This window comes from Solea senegalensis, linkage group LG8 (assembly GCF_019176455.1).
Source record: "Solea senegalensis isolate Sse05_10M linkage group LG8, IFAPA_SoseM_1, whole genome shotgun sequence".
Taxonomy (NCBI): domain Eukaryota; kingdom Metazoa; phylum Chordata; class Actinopteri; order Pleuronectiformes; family Soleidae; genus Solea; species Solea senegalensis.
Genome location: NC_058028.1, coordinates 16,667,522 through 16,691,076, shown reverse-complemented (window position 1 = coordinate 16,691,076; position 23,555 = coordinate 16,667,522). Strand labels below are relative to the sequence as shown.

The following is a 23,555-nucleotide window of genomic DNA, read 5'->3' as shown; positions in this document are numbered from 1 at the left end:
AGAGCAAGTGAAACAACATGTATTTTGTATTATAGAAGTGACACATGTGTGGACCCAGCAAAAATGCACAAATGTGACAAATACAAGCAATATTGTCTCTTATTTTTCTAATGCAAGAGAGAGGTGACATTTACTTTGAGTTGTTAATGCTGTGATCCAGGTCCAAAAATATCAACAATGTAATAACAATAACAATAACGATAGGACATTCAAACACTCAAGGTCACTTTACATCTTATATAAGAAGATAAATCAAACAGACAAACAGTAACTTTGAAATAACTGCAAACTAGAGCTGGTACAATGTGCAGTTCAACCAGAAACTTTATTAAATATTTAATATGTGCAATCATTTTTTGAAGCATAAAACTTAATGGACAATAAACTCCTTATGTAAAGCATTGACCTTTAATATATTATGACTAAAACTAATGGCTGTTAATAATAATAAATTGTTGCGCCCCTGAGGTTCCAATTTTGGTGATTTATGCACTGATTTAATCATTTAGGTTTGAGTTATGCAGTGCACTGATAAACACATGTATTGACTTTTTGTTATAGAGCATATAAGTGGTATATATCGTAAAAACTTAAAAGTATAATGCAGTAGGAAGCATTGTCCATGAAGCATCTTAATATATCTGCATACAGTTCAAAGCCGTTTGAAAAACATTGTCAACTCTTATTAATAATAATAATAATAATAATAATAATAATAATAATAACAACATTAATCACCCAATAAAGCATCTGTTTACTATGGTTTTCAACCGTTCTCTGGTGAAAAAGCTTCTGTTTTTGCCTAGAAGCCGTGGACTTTGAAAAGCAGCGGGTTTGTCATTGGCGTGAAGTGAGGAGGAGGACTGGACGAAGACGATGGAGGACGATTCTGTGAAGCTTCTGTGTTTTCTGCCGGAGAAAAATACATCGATGCATCCTGAAAGACAGAGATGATGACAGCATGTTTGTTCCTTTTCTCTAAGAAAACCCTTAAAAAAGAGTAAAAATAGTTAAAAGAGTTACAAACTGACATCAATCCAGATAGGAGCTCCCTTTGGATTTTGGATTATATCCAGATGAAAGACACATCCTCTTTCTTCTGCGGTGTGGTCAGATATTGTTTCACTTCAGCTCAGTTTCATATTTTGGTCAAACACTGCAGTTTAAATCAAACTATGTCATAATACAGTGTTTCTCAATCCTGGTTTCCCTGCTCCAACACACCTGATTCAAATGTTCAGCTCGTCAAACAAGCGCTGCAGAAGCCTGCTAACGATTCATTTGAATCAGGTGTTGGAGCAAGAGAAACTCTCAAACACACAGGGCAGTGAGTTCCCAGGCAAGGTTATTATAGTCAGAGTTAACGGAAACTAATGGAAAAACAAAAACTGAACTTGGAAAAAGAAATTGTTCACAGAAATAAAAATAAAAACTAGATTTTTTTGTATTTTTCTGAAAGATAACTATATAAAAATAAATTTGTGGCTATAATTTGTTTACCTTTCACACTAACTGCATCCAACCTCAGTACTATGATGCACATTTTGCACTTCAGGTTAATTTCTTGTATACTGTTATATTGGTTGTTCATGTGTCCTAATAAACTTTTAACATTTTTATGCCACAATACTTATTATAACCTTTTTGAATCTTGCACCTGGCAAATACTATATATTACAAAACTAAACTAATAAAAACTAAGCATTTTCAAAAAATGTAAACTAATATAAAAAACCCACACTAAGAACCAGAAAACTAAGTCAATTTAAAAACAAAAAGTCAAAACTAAATAAAAGATTCATTTTCATTCATTTTTAATAATAATTACATTGCATTTCTGACACTATTGTACTGTCTAGTACAAATTGTCACATTTTTTTATGTCGGTGCGATAAACACGCTCAGACGAGTTTGTTCATTTAAGAAACACGCAAAAAGACGCCAAATTCAAAATGGCCAACTTCCTGTTGAGTTGAGGCCATGGTCCCAATTTACTTTTTTGTTCGTCTTGGGCTATAGCAACTTCCCACCAAGTGTACAACTTAATTTTGGCTTGCGCCATCCAAGTTTCACCTTAGGGGGCACTGTAGAGCCCAGGCGCAACACACAGGTCCGACCATTATGACAATATCGCATTTTTGCCACACCTGACCTCCATGCCAAGTTTCAAAAGTGAAAGTTAGAGATTATGTTTGTGTCAATTACATGTTATTACATTCAAAATCTGTCGAGCATCCTCACAACTATATAGAGAGATGTGTGTGTGTGTGTGTGTTGACCGTGCACTGACAGGGTAGAGCCGATGAACTGTGTGTGTGTTGGCGTCCATTAGCTGAGGAGCTGTGGGGGAAGTTGCTGGGCTTTCAGAGTCCTCGGACACAGGGAGGCTGCTCCTCTGAAACACACATCACCGTCATCACGTAAAAATTTTTTAATTATTATAATAATATAGACATTAATGTTGTGCGTAATGTAATGTGTGTATGTGTGTCCAGGTATTACTAAACCTGTTTACACAGTCACATTATGGGGACTTGTCTTCCTTGTGGGGACAAAAAGCAAGTCCCCACAACATAAATTACTACATTTTAAGGTGAAGATATGTTTTAAGGTTAGGTTGAGGTTAGGGTCAGGTTTAGGATTAGGCCAAGAGTAATAGTGGTTAAAGGGGACATATTATACCCTATTTCCCCCATTAAAATAGTTCCCTGGTGTCCTAATGAACATGTCAGTGACATGCTTTGGTTAAAATACCATAAGGATGAAGAATCATAGTTCAATAACCCTGCTTTCAGAGCGCTCGGTTTTCGTGCATGGTCCCTTTACATGCAAATGAGACACAGGCAAACACACACCCACTTCTTCCAGGGGGTTTCTGATTTGTCCTCTTTACGGCGCTTTAAAGCTCTATTCGTCTCCCCCTCCCTCCACTAGTTCTCTGACAATATCAACATGGCAGCGTGCGCAGAAAACAGCGAGAGTGCCGTCACAGGAAGAGACGTCTTATATAAGGATCGAGCTGAACAGTGCCGAACTGTAAATCAGTTAAAAACACTTAGGAACAGCACTGCTGATCGCCACCGCTGATCGCCAGCGGCACGCGGCGAGCTGAACAAACTGCATGTTGCTGTATCAGACCGGAGACTGTGCTCCGGAGACCTCACCACCGCTGACCAGCTCCGGTGCTCCAGGCAGTTTAGGCAGCTCGCCGCTGGCGATCAGCGGTGACACAGAGAGTGCAGCACCGCTGATCAGCGGTGGCGATCAGCGGTGACACAGAGAGTGCAGCACCACTGATCGCCACCGCTGACCAGCTCCGGTGCTCTGGGCAGTTTAGGCAGATCGCCGCTGGTGAAATACGTCCCCTGACTAAATACGGCGACCGCTGGCCGCAGTCTGATGTGAAGTGGTGCGAACACACGAACACACGTTTGCTGACTTTATCCGCACATTAGCTTCATATATAAAATCCTCTGTAAAACACTGTGCTCCACTGTGCAGCCACCAACAGCACACTTGTCCCTCCGCCTTGACATAATACCGCTTAAAAAAAAAACTTATATAAGTGAGGACATTTTGGCTGAACACCCCTAAAAATGACCTTTTCATGTTAAGACTTGGTTTAGGGTTAAAATTAGGTTTCGATTAGAGTTAGGGTAAAGGTTAGGGTTAGGCCCTTAGTTGTGATGATTAAGGGTTAGTGTAAGGGGCTAGAGAATGTATTATTTCAATACATTTTCTCACTATGAATGCTATACAAACAGTCGTGTGTGTATGTGTGTGTGTGTGTGTGTTGTATTTATATCTTTGTGATGTCCAAAAAAAAACCTATCTTTGTGAGGACATTTTGACCTTGTGAGGATCTGGTTTTAGAGTTGGTGTTTCCAGGTGCTTCTCACACATTTTAGAGACATGCAGAAGACAGATCCGAGCTACAGTACGAACAAATATTAAAATAAGCTGCTTTAAATTGTTTCCACGTTTGATGCAATTCGTCCCTGACAAAAATGCTTTATTAATGTCATTATTAAAAAGTTTTTACATCTTTTTGCTGGGAAAATATAGGATATAATGAAAGAAAAACAGGAGAGTATGTAGTGAATATTGTCCTGCTGAGTTCTGGGTACAGAGCAGCATGAAGAGAGAACCTCAAGTTTTTTTTGTGTTAGTTATGATACTAGTTCGCTTCTTCCCACGGTAATTAAATCACAATCGTAACATACAGTGTCAACCTGAACTGCTCAAAAGTAGGTAAGATGTAATTAATAAGGAGGTTTTAATCACTACTAGATGACTAGAAGTCATAGTTTCAACAGAACCATAAAAGGGACAAAGTTGTTTACACTTACAAGACATTGTTAATATTACAAATAAAAAGAAGTGTTAAACACTCCTAACCAAAATCAGGTTGTATAAGAACCCTAGACAATCAGGACACACCTATTTTTATTAGAAAAACAGCTCGTTGTTCAAGTGCGCGTGTCTCACCAAGTCCTTGATGCTTCCGAGCACAGCCGTGATGAGAATCCCTGTGAAGAAGGCCACAAGGTTCAGCACGGTGAGCGTCCAAATCAAAATGTAAAGAGTGAAAACGTCCTCGCAGCTTTGTATTCCCACAAATTCATAGTAGTTGCTGAGGTAGCCTCCACTGCAGAACAAAACAAAATTTGTACAATGTTATTTTATGTGCAGACAAAGACCTATGAGCTTTTAGGTGCTACAGTAATGAGATGGTGGTGTGTTGTCTCACTTGGCACAGTCATACAGATCGCAGCAGTAGCACGTTCCACTTCGTACCGTCATGGTACACGACTCATTTAGATTCCAACAGGGCACCTGAAAAGAAATAGTAATAGTCACTGGTGAAAAGTTATTAATTTCATTCACTCACATTACTGTAATGGAGTAAGACTAAGATGACGTCACAAAAACAAAAAAAATAATGCACTTACTACTACTTACGTACATCGCACTTATGAGTAACACTTCTTAGTTTTGCTTACGTGAAGCACTTACTTAGTTCTAGCTTATTTTTTAAATCACATCTGTTACTGAGTAAATAAATGTTAGAATTCATGCACGGGAAACTTTGGCAGTGAATGATGATGAGGACAGGTGAATGATGAGGACAGGTGAATGATGGGGACAGGTGAGTGATGATGAGGACAGGTGAATGGTGAGGACAGGTGAGCAGGTGAACAGGTGAATGATGAGGACAGGTGAATGATGAGGACAGGTGAATGATGGGGACAGGTGATGATGAGGACATGAGGACAGGTGAATGATGATGAGGACAGGTGAGAGGTGAATGATGGGGACAGGTGAATGATGATGAGGACATGTTAATGAAGAGGACAGGTGAATGATGAGGACAGGTGAACGATGATGAGGACAGGTGAATGATGGGGACAGGTGAACGATGATGAGGACAGGTTAATAAGGAGGACAGGTGAATGAGATGAGGACAGGTGAATGATGAGGACAGGTGAACGATGATTAGGACAGGTGAATGATGAGGACAGGCAAATGAGGCGGGCAAGTGAATGATAAGGACAGGTGAATCATGAGGACATGTGGCGCTAATTAAGGTCCCTGAGAGAGTGAGAAAGTTGAAGCATTGGTGACCTTTGGCCCATTTTGAATGATATATTATGGGTTTACATGTTTTATTTTGGCAGCACTTTAATTTGTAAAGGTTTGTCTTTAATTAAAAACAATTCAACCATGTTAAAAAAGTACAGACCAGTACTTGTCCTTGTACTTAAGTAAAACTGTATCAACATAGTGGTACTATTACTTGAGTAGAATATCTCAGTACTCTTTTGACCTCTGGTAATGTAATGTAACGTGTTTCTTGCATGCGCAGTGCATCCTCGTGTCTTTACTCACAGATGTATAGAAATTCTCATAGATGTAGCTGTTGCCACTGCTGTAATACTGACATCGCTCTGCTCTCAGTGGACGCATGTCCTGACAAAAGTTAACACATGAAGAAATGTCATCAAGAAAAAACAAAAATGTATTTATGTATGGCCCCAGACTGAAGTTGAACAGGCTGAACAGTTTTTTATAATGTTTAATATAGTCAGAATTTAAATAACATCATATATCCTTTATCTGAAGTTCTAGTGCTTTTTTTAGGGGGGGTTACTGTTGTGTCTCAGCCTGATCATCATATCATATTTACTGTGTGTGAACATTTTCAGTCATCACATGTCTGAACCCTTATCTCCCATGTGTCCAAGTGTCAGTAAAGCCTACAGAGTGATGTTGGCTCACACCGCGGGTCATAAGAGTCTGTCTCCATCATCACATCGCAGTCGATCAAAGCATGTGAGCACAGCTCGTGTCACAGTGTAAACATGTGAGTGTGTGTAATTCACCATGTTTAAGAGGATACAGACGCCATCAATCACCAGGCACAGGAGAGCAGTGATGATCCCAAAGCTGAGGAACATGATCGCAGCTGTCAGCTAAAGGAGGAACACAGGAAAAAGCAAAGAAAAAGAGTTTGGGTTCATATAAGTTATAGTTAAAGCCCTAACAGATGTTTAACATTAAGCTTAAGTGTTATTTTTACTGAATGTACCATGACTTTTTAAAGCTGTTGGTTTATGTTTTCTACACAAGCTTTTCTTACTTTTCTCAAGCTGAGTGTCTCTATCTCTCCTTTCTCTTCTTCCTTACTCACAATATGAATTGACCACATTTCAGATACATGCCAACGGTTAAATAAATAGATTCATTCCTATTATTCCACATCGGATCTGTTGATGGTTCTTCCATCATTAATACCTGTGTCCACCATGAAAAAGGATCTTAACTGACGTTCCTCTTCAAGGAAGTCCACTTCAAGACCTTATCACAAAACTTGTCTCTTCTGTCTTCTGGCTGTTATCCCTCAGTGTTGGCTGACAGGAAGGACGATTTACTATGTGTGCACTGCAAATAAATGGTCCACATGTGGACGCACACAGCATCTGACTGTCTCGCAAAGTAGGGCTGAACAATTAATTGAATTTTTTATCCAAATCGCAATACAGCCTACTGAAATTTTCAAGTCAAAATTTGTGTAAAAATACACTTTTAGATTAATTACTGTCTTGATCTGTACACATTGTATTCTACAGATTGAAAAGCACATATTTGTTTCTCATAGACCTGCACAAAAATCACACAGTAATCATTTTAAATATGAAAAAGAGAGTAATGATGTAAAAATGACCATTCCCTCTGATATTGCAAATCATATCGCAAGCGCAATTCCTGTCAAAAATAATCACAATTCACAATTGTTCAGCCCTATTTGCAAAGGGCTTACACCTTCAAAAACGTTCTTCAGCTTTTGTACTGATGAGAGCTTCACACCTGACCGAGTCAGATTCACCTCAGCGAAACATGAGAGGGGAACTTTAAAGATGAAAGTGTGTAGGTTTGCCACATGAGGAAATACAGGAGGACGAGCAGAATACTGTACCAGCTGCTTGCGGTTTTCTTCTAGGCACAGTCCCAAAAGTCCGAGGAATGATCCAAGTGTCAGCTACAGATAAGACGAGAAAAAGAGAACAGCTGGTTGTTGATGTAATAATAGTGAAATAGTGCATGGTGTGTTTTTTAATTGGAACACTTCGTTGTCCTTGGGTTCTCTTTTTCAGCAAAATGGAAAAGAAAAACATGGCAATATTCACTCTCAACAGCTACACACAGCATGTTAAAATTCTGTGGCACAACATACAGTCACACACTGTTGTACAAAGTGTTACATCGAGCATGAGTCAGGAGCAATATGAGGAGTTTTAGAGCAAAATTACGAGAGAGAAAAAGTTGATTATCGAGTTTCATCAACAGCTTTTTAAAATCTGTTCTGTCCTGTCATACAAGAATGAAAAACTGCCGACATGACACATGATCAGAGGCAACCTCTTCATCTCTGAAACTCTCTGCTGTTATTGACACTTGCATTTAGTGTTTGACTCTCTTTTACACTGCTAATGTTGGAGAAGTGATCTTTCCACCAAAGGGACCTGTATGCAGAGTAGTTTTAGTAGAACAGTCCAAGCTCTGTGATTGGTCAGTTAAGTCATGGGCCAGATGTTCCCCATACAGAGACTGGAGATCACTTCATTTACAAGATGCATGATGGAATCAGGGATCAATAAGACCAAAGAAAATTCAATGTCTGGATGGGCCTGTGTTGACATCTGATTTAATCAATCAATAGTTAGTTTTACAGCCAGTTTAAAATCTGTTTTTTTGTTGGTCAAACATCTGGAAAATGACCTCAATGCACAGATCAAAACCACAAGACTAAAGCACTGCACCTTTAAATTCATAATAGACATCACACTGTGCAGGATGTTTTGATTTGTTTCAAAAGATTCAGATGGTTTTCTGGTAGCTGCTAATTTAATCCCGACATTTTTGAGTTTTAAAATGTGTAATCTGAAGGACTAAACAAATAAAGAGCAACTTACAATAACTCCAGGGATGTACCCGGTCACATTCAGGCTCTCGGTGCGTGTGGTTGTGTAGACTCCTAGCACCACCAGCAGCACAGACAGTATGATGTTGCCCACCACCAGCCATAGAGCTCTCGTCGTCCTCCTCACCATCGTCCCTGAGAGAGAAACCCTCAGTCATATTATATGACACACTGGCAGATTAAGAAAAATACAATAAACGTCAACATATGTTGGCCTGTGCTCAGGGTTTGACAGACTCCCTGAATGTTTCCTATCAAAAGCAACAAGGTAAATCTAATTGAAATTTGATTTCACGTAATTTAAAAAAAAAAAAACCCATGAGAGGATTCAAACCCCATGTCTCCATTGTTTACAGATCAAATACCATGAATGGAAATGTACTTTTAAAAGGTAACTTCCACCCAGGTTTCATTTGTTGATTAAAATATCAATATTTGCACGAGAAAGGATGATACATCACCAAATCGGTATTTTGACCCAGCCCTATTGTTCACGTTCTGTCTCTCTCTCCAAACAGGTAGACCACCACAAAAAACTGAACTATTTTACTACTACTAGGAGGATAAACACAACTGTGGACTGCACCAAATAACTGAATTTCCCCACTGTTGGATCAATAAAGTTAAATCTAATTTTAATTTCTTCTAAAACCTCAGTATAACTGTTACTAATAAATCCTCTTTTACATGTCAGTATATCTTGATATACTAATATACTCTTACAGTATAAATAGTGTTAGAAGGATATAATGTCATAGAATAAAACAAACACACACATATACTGGGAAATAACTAAAAACAATATATAGTATCAATATAACAAAGGTTTATCATGCATACATACAATATATAATATTAATGCACTGTGCACTTCAAGTCACAACACCTTTCACTCAGGGACAAAAAACGATTTACTTTTCTATCTGAATCAAATACAACTGCATGTGGGATCACCTCTTGTAGTTGTCAACTTTAATAACATTATTGCTGCACAAGTCATTTTTCCATTTTATGAGGTAAAACTAAGCTCCCCACATCACAGCACACAAGATCCCGCTGTATCAGTCTGTACCTGTGGTTCGGCTCTTTGTCTCCAGTCTGTCGTGACCCGCTGCTCCCAGGATCTGTACTTTCATGGTGGATCCACTTCAATGATGCTTGTCTCACAGTGATGTTTTATCACTGCTGAGGAGGAGCACACATGCCTGCCCCTCTCTCTCTCCCTCCATGTCTCTCTCTCTCTGTGAACGTTGATGTTGAAAATCCTATAAAAAAGTCCTCTAGTTGTAATGAACAGTTTTGCACCTTTTCATATAAGATACACGTTTGTGATGATATTATTTTCTTTGCTGGTTATCTGTTGGTCTGTAACACCCTATGCAGCTATGCTTAAATACCAATAAATAATGAACCCGATTGGCAACTTCATCAAGGTGTCTTCACATCAGTCACCATGATGCATGTCCACAAATACTTTGTTCACCCTGAGTGTGACCTGACAGGCGTACACACACCCTGACCACCCTGAAGGACGTGTTAAACTGCTGTTTTATGTTGTTTTCTTTAATCACCATTTTTGTGCTTGAGTTGCATTTTTGTTTTCACAAATTGTTTCGCCTGTAGTTTCCCCACCCCTGATATAGAGTTCTATGGAAAGATACATTAGTCACATATGCATTCATTCATGGACATAGTCACCATCTTTTCAGGACTACTTCCAGCAAGATAACCATTTCACTATGCATGTACAAGTTTTCTCAGACTACTTTATGAAGCATGAACGCTAGATTTATACACAGCGTTTTATGATTTTAATCTGAATAAAGTCTTATACTTATTGTGACCTGGTCATATCACATGCATCATGCATTGATCACAGCACTTAAGCATTTCCAGACACCACTGAGTTTGACTGAGACACCTCAGCCAGATTATTGTTATTTACTTTAATACACGTAAGTTTATTAAGCACACCTATTCAACAAATATCTAATCAGCCAATCACATGACTAACTGTGGATTCTGGCATGTAGACACGGTCAAGACAGTGGCCTGCTAAAAATCAAAATGAGTATCAGAATGGAGAATAAAAGTGATTAAAGTAGTTGTTGGTACTAGATCGAAGTGTTTTAGAAACATGTCTACTGGGATTTTCCTATGAGCCAGTTGTAACACATCTAAACAGGAATATGGATGAAATACTTTTGGAAGTTATGTGAACGTGCTTATCCCCAGAAAGTACACTACAGAATGCTGAGCCAGTGTAATTACACTGTTGCCCTAAATGTGTGCTCCATCTACCTCAGAGGTCTCAAACTTGCCACTCTATGTCAAGTTATAATGCTATTTATGTATGTTTTTGTTTTATGAATTCATTTTGCATCATAAATGGGATTATATGGTAAACAATGTATCGTTCCATAGCAAAACAAACACTTTTATTTTTGAAATAATGTGAAATATCATAAATCTTAATAAACCAGACAATCAGTGCCAGTGACCCCCGTCATTTAAGTTTTAGACCCCTGATCTACCTTGAATATATTTCACAAAATATAAAAATCAGCGGTGAAATGCCCTCAGCTTTTGGAGTCACCATACACAGTATGATGGTTAATAGTTTGGGGTGTATTGTTTATACTAATCTTATAAAACAGCGCCTTCTCCTGTCGCTCCGGGCATAAGACAGTTGGTATCCCAGCTAGCATTAGCACTAGCATCGGTGAGCTGGTTCGTCCATTTTGTTTAGCTCAAAGTTAGCCCAGCCTGGCTAACGTTAGCTGTGCACTGAGCAGCAGAGATGGATGACGGTGACGAACAGATTCTAGTCCTCTCCCACAACACCTCCACGAGCTCTAAGTCGAGCGGGGATAAGATGTTCTCACTGAAGAAGTGGAATGCTGTCGCGATGTGGAGCTGGGATGTTGAATGTGACACCTGTGCCATCTGTCGAGTGCAGGTGATGGGTGAGTGGCACAGTCAGACGTCTACCGTAGCTTAGCTTAGCTAGTGTCTGTTATGCAGCTAACTGCGTACATACACATTCCCACGAATAGCCGACATTCCATTTCACTGACATGCATCTGTCTTGATTTTCAGACGCTTGTCTCCGATGCCAGGCGGAAAACAAACAGGAGGATTGTGTTGGTAAGACCCTTTCAGCATCACATCACGGCTCGGCTAATACTAGCTGTCCTGACAGAGCTGTCACTGTGGTTTATCAGGCGAAACGCTCTCTGTTTATATTGAACAAGCTGCTCAACTAACGTGGAGCTTCCACAGATCCAGTGTCAATTGTTTTTTAATTCGTCCTCATTTAACACCAGGTTCTTGAGAGTAACTGAGTACATATACTCTGTAATCGTGATGATACTCGAGTAACTAATTCATTTAGTGATTCATTACCTCTGAAATATTCTTCCATTTTAACATTAATGATAATTGTTGTGAGTGGATTTTGTACAACAATGTTTTGGATGTTTATGTGATTATAATTAATGTATGTTAACATTTCTGATGCAAATTTAAGTGGATGTAAATTGTATTTAAAGTGTGAGTACATGGAGGCTCACTATCACTGAAAACATGGCTTCTGGCAGGAACATAGGGGAAAGTAGACTATTGCCACTTAAATAAACAACAATGTTTGTGTAAGTCTATGACAATTTAGTCCCCATGGTGACAAAATCAATATTTTAGTACATTGCTTGAAATGTCACTTAAACTCTAAACCATATACAACCTAATAACATCAAAAGAGCCATTTTCCATAATTCCTACTGGATTGTAGAGGTAAAGTTTGATGATCTGTCTTTTACTGAACAAGACCCTCCCTTACAGCTTGTTGTAAATGTGTGGAAGCTACTGACACACTGACAGCCATGTTATTTGGACTGAAAATGTCTGCTACTTAATCTCACCTTTTAATCAAATTTTTGTTCACCATTATGTGAAATCAGAACTGCTTTGCGTAACCCTTACCTCACTCCCTGTGTTTCCTTCTCCTCCATGTTTCAGTTGTCTGGGGAGAGTGCAACCACTCCTTCCATAACTGCTGCATGTCCCTCTGGGTGAAGCAGAACAATCGCTGCCCCCTCTGCCAGCAGGACTGGGTGGTTCAGAGAATCGGCAAATGAGAGCCACATCGAGGCGGACTGACTCTAGAAGACACCTGTATGCACCCAAATGTGGTGAGAGACTTGACAAGGATTACTGGAACATCCTGCACAGAGCCACTGACACCATCAACTATCCCCCTATGTATGATATAATTTTCCTGTCGTCCTGGTGTCAAAAGAGGATGATGGACAAGATTAAAGTAACACAGACTTGTTGGTTAATGTGGCTTGTGGGATCAAGAGTCATGAAGAAACGGATGAAACATGTTGCAGTGTTAGGTCACATTATATTATGGTCTGTGGCAGTGTTTTGCACAACTCACGTGACTGTCTTTTTAAAAATAAAGACTTGTGAATAGCTGTCAACATTTGCTTTTTCATCAAATTATTTTAACTGGCACAGTATATGTCATAGGGTTTCATGTTGTGTTTTGCTGCTTTGTCCACATCATTATAAACCCAAAACTGTCCAGTTACAGAACTTTCACATTCAATTCTTAACAAGACTTATTTTTACTCATCATAATAATATCCAAAATAGAGATTAATTAAGGTTTTGGGTAATTATCCACTTGTCAGTGGTAACCTACTCATAAGTTTTCTCCTGCTAGCAGTAACATACCAGTTTCCTGATGACTGTACAGGAATCAGAGGACTGAATGTATCCACTAATTGTGCTTCTGTTCCTGCTACATACAGTATGTAGCAGGAACATCATCTATAGTAATAGTAATAATAATAATAATCACCAAACAACACTTTACTATGGAAATAAACCAGTCAAGGCTGCACTGCACACTGCACTAAGTCAATAAGTAGACTAGTTTGACAGTTGAACTTCACTACCTGGAAGGTAGCCATCTTAACCAGTATACTGCATGAGATTAGACTTGTTCCCGTTTGAGGATTAACTCCCTTGTTCATTCTGATGTATTCAGTGTAATTGTAAAAGTCAGAATTGTAATCTACTTAATGTGATACACTTGCAAAATGTAGAATAATGACAAGGAATAAAGTTTTTTCTTCGTTCTAGCATAAAAACTGCATTGACATGGAGAACATGCTTTATGGAATGGCTTAGTTTTCCCTCTAAACTGCTACTGAGAGCCATTTTGTTGAGAAGGTATATTGTAAATGGGGAAAGACTGATGAGGTAATTGACTTAGGCATGAGGCTGATGAGTGGAAGGTCATTTCAGCAAGCTTGTTAAGCAAATGGGGGACATGAGCAAGAACCAGTCCTTATGTCAGTGAGTCTTCCAGCGACTTGTAAACAGTGCTCATATTATCAAATTGCAGGTACACAAAATCAGAAACCTAATGAATTCTTAAACAAATGCTTCTCTATTATAAAATAACCCATTAGATCTGCCTGGCATATGTCAAGCATATTGTTTTCGTCATCTTTGCAAACTCTGAGAAACTCCTCACCTGTTGGTCTTTCATATAATAGCAACTAAATGGACATTGAAGTGTCTCATCAACCAGCAAACTTGACATTATATGCATAGCCTTCATTCCTTAACCTGCAAGCTCAGTTATCTCAAAATTCAGCTGCTCACAGATCCAATTGGGGCTACACGAGTTGTTGTATTCTTGTGATTTCTTTGTAAGTCATGAATTTAGCATATACATACTATGCATATTCTACAGTAGCTAGAATCACCTTTTACATGTTAATGTCAGAATTTGCCACCTCATCATGTCATGCTGCCAGTTTCTGCACACAGGCAAATTGCAACTCCTAAATATAGACCAGCCTAAAGCCTCTTAAGGTTAAACCACACAGGTTGCTTTCTCTGAGTGGTATATACAAATGAGCATGCAAACACAAATCCCTGAGAACAGTGGTACTTGCAATGCGGTAGAGAGGTGGAGGAAGATCAGGACGCTGATGTTTGAGGCATGTTGCTGACGGAACATGCAGATGAGAAGACTGAAGAACTTTTGTTTCTCAACCTCCTGGTATGGCACAAATTTCATCCAACATGGATGACCTGATGGGTTGGAACAACCTGGTGGCCAACACAGCTTACCTGAAGGCTCAGCACATAGATCGCAATGAGCTGAGAAAGCAATGGCTCAACCTGACACTGCCCAGACCAATGAAGTCCACTGCTGTGCGGACAGCTGCAGGAGGTCAGTACGAGTCACTGTGTGAGCAGCAGCCGATTGGAAGGAAGTTGTTCCAGCAGTTCCTCTTGTCCTCTAACCTTCAGTATGTGGTTGCAGCTCAGTTCATGGAGGAGCTGAGTGGCTGGAGTTTTGCTGAAAATGAAGCCAGAGAGAAGGTCAAACAGAGCATCCTCACCAAGTTATGGCAACCTGAGTCCAGGGGCATTGTGTCCTACCTTAAAGGAGACAGTGCTGAGAGATGCAAGACTTTATCAAACAAGTACATTGATGAGGCGATAATGGACAAGATAAAAGAAGCCACAAGAGACTTTTTGAAAGGAAAGCCTTTCTCTGAGTACCTGAAAAGCGCTTTCTTTTACAGGTTCCTGCAGTGGAAGGAGTATGAAATGCAGAAGATCAGTGACAAATACTTTTATGAGTTTAGGACTTTGGGGAAAGGTGGTTTTGGTGAGGTAGGTACCTGGCAAATCTGAACATGTATGTCACAAAATAAAGGGAACAATCTGACATGATGTGGAGAAACATCATGACAATGCTTCCATCTGAAGAACTCAAGTCCATCTGAAGAACTCAAGTCTCCCATAGGTGTTGAACTTCTTCAAGTTCTTCACCAGACAACTTCAAGTCTAAAGACAGCTGGGTTGAAGGGATAGTGCAGGTTTTTCAATGTGGGGTGTATAAGGTGTAAATAAGAGTCTTATTTATCTAACTTAATTATTAGTTATCTAATAAGACTGATGTAGATTCAGTGTGTTGTGAACGTGTGACAGTATTTTCCACTTTTTGTTTGTAGTATGAGATGGACGAACTGGCAGAGCTCTTTTTCATATGAAGAACACAGCGTACAAATGATGTTACGGTGTTGCTGCAGTTTTAAAACACCTTTGCACTTTAAAGTTACAGCCAAAAGCAGCATAGATATATTTCAGTAAGGCATATACAGTAACAGACCTGTTCTAAAGTGACGTTCCTCTGTGTGGCAGGTGTGTGCGGTACAGGTGAAACACACAGGCCAAATGTATGCCTGCAAGAAGCTGGAAAAGAAGCATCTGAAGAAGAAAGGTGGTGAGAGGATGGCCCTTTTGGAGAAGAGGATTCTGGAGAAGGTCAACAGTCTCTTCATCGTAAACCTGGTTTATGCTTACTCCAACAAGACCCACTTGTGTCTGGTCATGGACCTCATGAATGGAGGAGACCTAAAGTTTCATATCTATGAGCTTGGGGAGCGTGGTATCCGTATGGACCGTGTTGTTCATTATGTGGCCCAGATAACCACTGGGATCCTCCACCTGCACTCCATGAACATTGTGTATCGGGATATGAAGCCTGAGAACGTGCTGCTGGACAATAAAGGACAGTGTCGGCTGTCAGACTTAGGATTGGCTGTGGAGCTAACCAAGGGCAAAATGATCTGCCAGAAGGTTAGTGTGATGTGTGATGATGTGATTAACCTACTAAACCTACACATAAAAGAAAAAAGGTCATCAAAAGTTATCTTTTGTCTTTTGTAACATGCTCCATTACTGACATGAACGCTATACGCTGCCTCTTTATTGTTGATATATAATATTTTCAGCCACCACTATAAGAATCTTAACAGGAATAGATTTGTTCAGCCCTGCTCTGACAGACAGCACACAGAGACAACCCCTGTGTGACCCAAATTAAGCCTGTTAAAAGGTTCCTGATCCCCAGCTGGAGGTCTCTTTGCCTCTTTAGAATTACAGTATATGGAAGATTGACTCAGAGCTGTTAGCATTAGCAGGGTGAACTTTGATTTACTGGTACCAGACATAGCTTCCGCAAGTCTGGCTGTAGTATTGGTTTACTGGTAGGCTGCCATTTCTCTTTGCATGTTTCCATCACTCATCAGGTCACAGTAGTTAAAGTAACAAGATGTCCTTTATTGTAATTCCCCTGGGTACACATTCACAGCTCACTGGCTCATGACAGAGCAGCAACAGTAAATGACGAGAAGAAAAATGTCTGAATAATTTGTGTGTGCGTGTGTCTAGATTATACTAGATTAGGGTACCAGATCATGGAAGGACTCACAGTGGCCTGTCCTGCTCTGAGGAGGCAACATGACAATGATTCACTCACACACAAATAAATAAAAAGATTTTGGTTTTCAAAACAAGATTAAGGTGATTTACCCAGGTAAAAAGTGAACCAGATTAGCACAAAACAGAGTTAAACCTTAACTCATCTCATTAATGGTTGACTAAAAAGCAGAATCACAGAAGTCATCTAAATTATTCTGAGTAGCCGGTCTAAATGGAGCCATGGTGAAAGTCTATGTTAGGCAGTTGAGTTTCATGCTGTGAGGCCGAATCAGGACCCAGTGGGACCGTTATTGTACATGTTTCCTGGCCACTTGACCTTTAATCATGAATATTACTGTTTAAGTTCTAACCAAGATGTATCTGTGAATTCTCCCCCTCTCTGTTTGTTGTCAGGCAGGTACGACCGGCTACATGGCTCCCGAGGTTCTGAAGCAGGAGTATTACCGCACCTCTGTGGACTGGTGGGCTCTGGGCTGCAGCATCTATGAGATGGTGGCTGCCCGTTTGCCTTTTAAAGACTTCAGAGAGAAGGTGCAGAAGGAGGAGGTGACTCGCCGTACTCTGGAGGATGATTGCAAGTTTCAACACAAGCGCTTTGACGCTCCTACCAAAGATATTATCAGCCAGTTACTCAGAAGGAGGGTGGAGCAACGCCTTGGGTGTTGGTAAGTAAAAACTCCTCTCAAAGATCAGAAAACATATACATTACTTTGTACCCATAAAAAGCTTTATTCTTGAAATGATGCATCTAAAGAGGAGAGTTAATTAAAAGTCTATAGGGCAGGGCAATTTGAAGGGGTCATAAAACAATGGCTTATTTTATACAATGCATACTTGAGTTCACTCAATGTTTAGTTGAATTTATTAATTAAATTGTTGTTTACTGTTTACAACTTACAAATAGCAAGTTAATAAAATGTTGCTAATTATTTCATGGACCAGGGGTCTTTACATCTCGAGGTCAGGTCAGGTTCATCACCCCAGAGACACTTAAAAACTCTAAATCCTGGAGATAGTTTGGTTGCTGACCTCTTTCCTGACTAATGTGGAAAGAAAAAGCTTATAATGCCCATATATAACCTGTGTTATGGATTTATTATGGCTGATCAGGATAATGGGATGTTATCCTTAGCGAGCTGAGTGATGGAGTTGTCAGTGAAGATTCTGTCTTTCCAATATTAGTGGCGACGACCCACGAAACCATGTGTTTTTCAAGAGTATCAATTTCCATCGACTGGAGGCAGGGCTGGTGGAACCACCCTGGGTGCCAAAGTCCAACATGGTCTACACCAAAGACATGGACAAGTTCAGGAACATCTCTCAGGTCCAGGACATTGAGCTTGAAGACAAGGATGAGCAGTTTTACACCGAGTTTAGCACGGGCGCTGTCTCCATCCACTGGCAGAAGGAGATGATTGACAGTGGAGTGTTTGACCAGCTGAACAAATCCACACAGAATGGACATGACTGTGCGACTGGCTGGAAATCCAAGATGTGCATAATATTGTAGGTTTCACACTTTATCCAATCACATGTCAGCAGCTCAATGCATTTAGGCATGTTGACATGGTCAAGATGACCTGCTTAAGTTCAAATTGAGCATCAGAATGCAGGACAAATGTGATTTAAGTAACTTTATACTTAAAGTTTTTGGTGCCTGGCAGGTTGGTCTGAGTGTTATCTACTGGGATATTCACACACAACCATCTCTATGGTTCACGGAGAGTGGTTCAAAAAGAGAAAATATCCAGTTCACTGGATAAAATGACCGTGTTGGTGCCACAGGTCAGAAGAGAATGGCCAGACTGATTTCATAATGTCAGAAAGGCAACAGTAACTCAAATGAGCTCTCATTACAACCGGCCCTTCTGTGAATGCCAATAGGACGTTCACAGATAGACCTCAGGTGCTGCTCAAGCACTTCCTCGTTTGACCACTGAGCAGATAAGTGCCCTTAGAGACATCCATCCATCCATTTTCTACCACTTTATCCTCCACATGAGGGTTGCGGGGCGTGCTGTGCCAATCTCAGCTGACATAGGGCGATAGGCGGGGTACACCCTGGACAATTCGCCAGTCCATTTCAGGGCCACACAGCGACAAACAACTATTCACTCTCACATTTACACCTACAGTCAATTTAGAGTGACCAATTTACCTAATCCCCATATTGCATGTTTTTGGACTGAGGGAGGAAACCGTAAAAGCCGGAGAAAATGCAGAAAGGCCCTTGTTCCAACCAGAGCACGAACCCGTGGCTTCTTGCTGCAAAGGCAAGAGTTCCTTAGAGATATTTATTATGAATTTCTTTTTTTGTTAAACATGGAACACACTAGAAGTTGGACCATGAAGCAGATGTGCTACAGCAGCAGAAGACCACAGCAGGTGCAACTCCTGCCACTTTATTATGTGTCATCTGTACCTAATAAAGTGGTCAATGAGTGTGTTTTTAATAGCCTTCTTACCAAAAGAAAAATCCTCTTTGAAGTGCGCTAACAAAGACCTGGATACTATTAGAATGCTGTCACAACTATACATGATGGGGCATGTGTTTTTCTCAGGGCTAAAACAAAACCACACTTTTTGTTTTCAGTTTTATGCCCTAGTGGAAACACATGCTGACATTGTGCTGCAACGGCTGCTTTATACTTTGCCCTCTATTCCTGGTGAGACAGCAGATCCCAGTGCATTCATAGTTTCCATTACATCACTCAGCCATCTTGGCAGGCCTAAGTGTTTACACGTGTTTGTAAACAGGCTGCAAAATGGCTGTGTGTCACTGAATAGCAGCAGGATTAGGATCAGTATTTGCAGTAATGTGTCACCTTTGTTAGAAGGACTGGAGGGTCACACAGATGCCATGAATGCCTTTTGCTAAGATGAGTGGACGGTCTCAAATGAACTCTGTGCTGCCACACGGATGTTGCTCAGTCTCTCAGGAGCACACATTTACCACTAGGTGACGCCAGACATCCATAAAGTGCTTTCAACCTCCCGCAGTGCTCTTCATCATCCCCTTTGTCCAGGGCTGTGGTATTTACAAGCACCAGATGACTATTTAGATTTAACAAGGGGGTGCTGTGAGACAAATTGTCGTATACACAAACTTTTTCCACTTACATGTGTTAAAATTATAAAAAAAACAATGCCAACCTCCTTTATTACCCCCCCAATAAGGCCAAATTTACAAGCTCTACACAACTTAAATAACATTAGCCATAGCAACACAAAAACAACATAGACTGCTTTATTTCAACTCCACAGGCAATTAATTCTCAAATCCATATGGATTTATTTTTCTCTCTGTTGAATAAAAAGACCCAGACGAGGGGGAGAGAACTGTGTCCTCTTAGAATCTTGCTGCTGCTAAAAACCAACATTTTTGTTTTTGGGTTTTTTTGCCTTTGAGTGTAACCAGAACGAGGAACAATTTAAACAATTTCCCCCCGGGATTAATAAAGTATTCTGAAATAACGGTTCAAAGGGCGCTGAATTTGAACTTAAACTGCAGATCTTGTGACTACATGGCCAGTGTCTGCTGACCTCTGGTCTGTACCTCAATCATTATGTCTAATTTACAAAGTAGTTTGGAAGTTTTGTAACATACAAATGTCATTTTCATACTCATGTTGTTTCCTAACATTTCCTGCAAGGTATCTGATCTTGTAATGACTTCTTTTACAGTTTTTGTGATATTTCGCCATGCATTTTAATATTAAATGTTTGAACTACAACAAAACAGTTTAGAGAGATCACTCTTTACATTGTATCCTCTGCACATGACACATGACAAGTGGCAGGTACCACATGAGTATGTTCATAATTACACTATAATGTCACCCTAGTATTTGATTTAGATGGACCACTTAGTGTATCAGTTATGCGTTTAGATAATGAGGGACATATAAACATGTGCTAATAACTGTGAGGGGGGGGGTTTGACCTTACAGGCCTGAGAAGTGGTTCCTTTCACGCTCGACTGTCATGAGATTAGAGGGTAGTTCAGATTGAAATCCAAGACGCAACTCGATCACCTTCGCCTGTGAAGGCAGAGTGGGGAGTCCACCGTGGACGACGTGATGACAAGACAAACTCGGCAGAGGGTCTCCAGGAACATGTTTTTACCAGGCGCTTACAAGCCACTACCAGGGTTTAGTTCCCCACGGCCCAACACGCTAACGCTGCCCTCTCACACACACACAATAACTCAAATGTTATCTACATAGATGTCAAGTCAAATTTCCACAGCACATTTAAAGTTATAATATGTAACATTTTCCCATTAAAATATCTAAAAACAATTTGGAGACTTTTCAACAGTCTTTAACTCTCTCTGCTCCATAAAGCACAAACACACAGCAACACCATACAAGACAACAAAGTGGAGAATAACCATGATTACATGCTTCCTAATGTCATCAAACTAGGCCTTCTTTGTAATTATTGTTTTAACTGACAGATGCCGAGCGGCAAAGTGCAAAAGCAAAATGTTTGACAAGGAGAAATAAGACAAAAGATAAGACAACAATTCTAACAACACACCAAAAAACAGCAAACACATTTAAAACAATGAACAGCAAATGTATGTATGTAAATTCTGTGGCTGCAGATCAGATTAAGATGATAAAGATACACATGTAATCAGCATCACATCTAATAAGCCCTCAGTGAACATTCAAACACGCACACGCGCACACGCACGCACACGCACGCACACGGTTTCCATGACTTCAGAGGAAGTTGCATTAACCTTAACCATAATTATTATTATTTGGTCTCCAGGAGGATCTATTGGTCCTGACAAGGTCAATGCTTATACCAGAAAAGTACACACACATACATGTTGGTCTTGCATCCTGTGTGTGGACACTTAGCCCGACCCTAACCCTTAACCTAACCCTAAAACCAGACTGTAATCCTCAAAAAGCCTGTTAAAGTTGTATGGAACAAGCCAAAATGTCCTCACAAGGTCAAAATGTCCTCACAAAGATAGGTTTGCTTGACAGTTGGTCCACACAGTCTTTTTCAGATATGTATACACACACACACACATACACACACACACACAAATCGTATTACATGTGTAGAAGCAGGTTTAGGGTTCAGAGATCAAAGCAGGACAGGTTGTAATTTGTTATCTGCATTTGTTACATGCCCATGCTCTGGATTCACATCAAAGACATGTGCCACACTTCAGCTTTCACCCCACTGATGTGTATGTGTCTGTGTGTGTGTGCGCATGTGCACATATGCGCATGTGTGTATTTATAGACGTAAAAAAGGGAAAACTTCACTGATTTCTGACCATATATGTACTCTTGTGTGTCTGCGAAAGTGCGTGTAAGTATTAAAGATAGGTGAGAAAGTAGTTAAACGGTCGAGACAGAGAGGCCATTGTCTGCCGAGGGAAAGTGAGAGCCAGCCATGTGGGAGAGAGATTGAAAGAGGAAGAGGTTTGCTGCTCGCCACCTCGTACTTACCACGGATATAATATTTTTTTTTTATTTTTAAATCTTGTTTTTCAGCTGTTGAAATCTTTTCCCTGAGGCAGTGCCTAATGCCATTTACTTTCACAATAATGTAGATAATCAAAAGCTGGATCATAAGGCCTGACATCCTCATTGTCCCGAGGCACCAGGCTGACCCCGCGATAGCTCAGGAAGTGTTTAGTTTTTGGTTAATGTTCAGTTTTCTAAGCTTCATTGCTTGAATTCTTCACATTTCCACAAATAAGTGAATTCCTGCTGGGCGGTCCAACAGAAACAGAGCGTGTGTGTGCATGATTTTCTTCCCCACTGAGGCCCAATGGGCAGTTTCCAAGGCGCCCAGACCTCAGACCCCCTTTCATTGCCAGGGGCTGGACAACGTCATGGATAGAGCCCAATCAAACACACACACACACATACTGTACATACAGACACACACACACTATGCATGCACTTGTAAACAGTCTCACTCACTTCTCTCGTTCTCTCTTCACCATGTTTGGTCCCCTACTATTGAAAGTATGTCGTTTTATCTCACTCTCATACTTCAATTTGTATTTTTAACAAGATAGAAAAAATTGCTGCCCGCCAGTGAGACCAGCTAATCCCTATATAATCCCACGTAGAGGCATTCTTTTTTGGTTTTTTTTTTACTAGAAAATAATATCAATGTCTTGAACCAGAACTGGCATGAGAATCAGGAATATGATGTGCTTGTGCAGAATTCCAGAAATGAGTTGATTTGGATTGGAAGTGAAAATTCCCTTTCAAATCAGATTACCAACAAAGCAAAGGCAGGCAACCACACTGCATCTACTCTCCTTTACGCTATATCAGCTGGTTGTAAATATACTTAATTATTTACAGATCTGCCAAGGAATTTGTACCATTTAAATACAATAACTGCTCGCTGAGTACGAGGGGGAGACGGGAAAGGCAACCGACCAAGTCAGACACATACTGAGTTTTTTTTTTGGTCAAATGATTTAAACTGCTCTACAGTCTTTCCACACACCCTGCTGCCAGCTGCAGTATTTCAGAGTGTGGGCCTAAAACAGAAACCTCTGAATCCTTTTGTTATCCTGCTTCCTTAACTTTTACGGCTTCTGCATCAGCTCTTTTCCACTTATCCCCGGTCACCTGTCATTAGGAATAAAGCAAGGAAATAAACTTCCCTCATTCCAGAAGAAATTCCCAAGGAAACAGCTTAAAGTTCAAATGAGCTGCAGCATCCGGAAGCCTGAGCTGGTAGCGGCCGATAGCTTTTT

General features: G+C 40.2%; 3 protein-coding genes across 5 annotated transcripts; 2 read left to right on the top strand and 1 right to left on the bottom strand.

Moving 5' to 3' along the window:
- Positions 1–306: 306 nt before the first annotated feature.
- Positions 307–12,527, bottom strand: LOC122773799 (transmembrane protein 255B). 3 transcript variants are annotated; one of them, XM_044032719.1, is made up of 10 exons: positions 12,464–12,527; positions 9,555–9,723; positions 8,475–8,617; positions 7,478–7,540; positions 6,384–6,473; positions 5,890–5,970; positions 4,751–4,836; positions 4,489–4,648; positions 2,291–2,395; positions 307–937 (listed from the first exon to the last, which is right to left on the bottom strand). In XM_044032719.1, exons 2-10 carry the CDS (start codon positions 9,616–9,618, stop codon positions 803–805), a joined length of 927 nt encoding a protein of 308 aa, XP_043888654.1. In that variant the 5' UTR covers positions 9,619–9,723; positions 12,464–12,527; the 3' UTR covers positions 307–802. The 3 variants fall into 3 exon arrangements, with proteins under 3 accessions (XP_043888654.1, XP_043888652.1, XP_043888655.1); XM_044032717.1 differs by having other exon boundaries at positions 9,555–9,747; positions 12,464–12,525; XM_044032720.1 differs by lacking the exon at positions 2,291–2,395 and having other exon boundaries at positions 9,555–9,747; positions 12,464–12,525.
- On the top strand, positions 11,204–12,966 carry rnf7 (ring finger protein 7). The gene is made up of 3 exons (XM_044032721.1): positions 11,204–11,448; positions 11,582–11,629; positions 12,500–12,966. The coding sequence occupies exons 1-3, from the start codon at positions 11,283–11,285 to the stop codon at positions 12,616–12,618; spliced, it is 333 nt and encodes a 110-aa protein (XP_043888656.1). The 5' UTR covers positions 11,204–11,282; the 3' UTR covers positions 12,619–12,966.
- Positions 12,967–14,566: 1,600 nt separating this feature from the next.
- grk7b (G protein-coupled receptor kinase 7b) lies at positions 14,567–18,810 on the top strand. Its single transcript, XM_044032716.1, has 4 exons — positions 14,567–15,187; positions 15,719–16,156; positions 17,195–17,466; positions 17,984–18,810. Exons 1-4 carry the CDS (start codon positions 14,567–14,569, stop codon positions 18,309–18,311), a joined length of 1,659 nt encoding a protein of 552 aa, XP_043888651.1. The 3' UTR covers positions 18,312–18,810.
- The last annotated feature ends 4,745 nt before the right edge of the window (positions 18,811–23,555 follow it).

Bases quoted from the DNA above. Each gene is read 5' to 3' on its own strand.
- LOC122773799 (XM_044032719.1), bottom strand. From the start codon at position 9,618: ATGAAAGTACAGATCCTGGGAGCAGCGGGTCACGACAGACTGGAGACA. The intron at 8,618-9,554 runs GTACAGACTGAT...TTTCTCTCTCAG, and splicing joins GACAAAGAGCCGAACCACAG to GGACGATGGTGAGGAGGACG. The intron at 4,837-5,889 runs GTGAGTAAAGAC...ATTTCTTTTCAG, and splicing joins ATGAGAATTTCTATACATCT to GTGCCCTGTTGGAATCTAAA.
- rnf7 (XM_044032721.1), top strand. From the start codon at position 11,283: ATGGATGACGGTGACGAACAGATTCTAGTCCTCTCCCACAACACCTCC. The intron at 11,449-11,581 runs GTGAGTGGCACA...CTTGATTTTCAG, and splicing joins CTGTCGAGTGCAGGTGATGG to ACGCTTGTCTCCGATGCCAG. The intron at 11,630-12,499 runs GTAAGACCCTTT...TCCATGTTTCAG, and splicing joins CAAACAGGAGGATTGTGTTG to TTGTCTGGGGAGAGTGCAAC.
- grk7b (XM_044032716.1), top strand. From the start codon at position 14,567: ATGGCACAAATTTCATCCAACATGGATGACCTGATGGGTTGGAACAAC. The intron at 15,188-15,718 runs GTAGGTACCTGG...TCTGTGTGGCAG, and splicing joins GGAAAGGTGGTTTTGGTGAG to GTGTGTGCGGTACAGGTGAA. The intron at 16,157-17,194 runs GTTAGTGTGATG...GTTTGTTGTCAG, and splicing joins GCAAAATGATCTGCCAGAAG to GCAGGTACGACCGGCTACAT.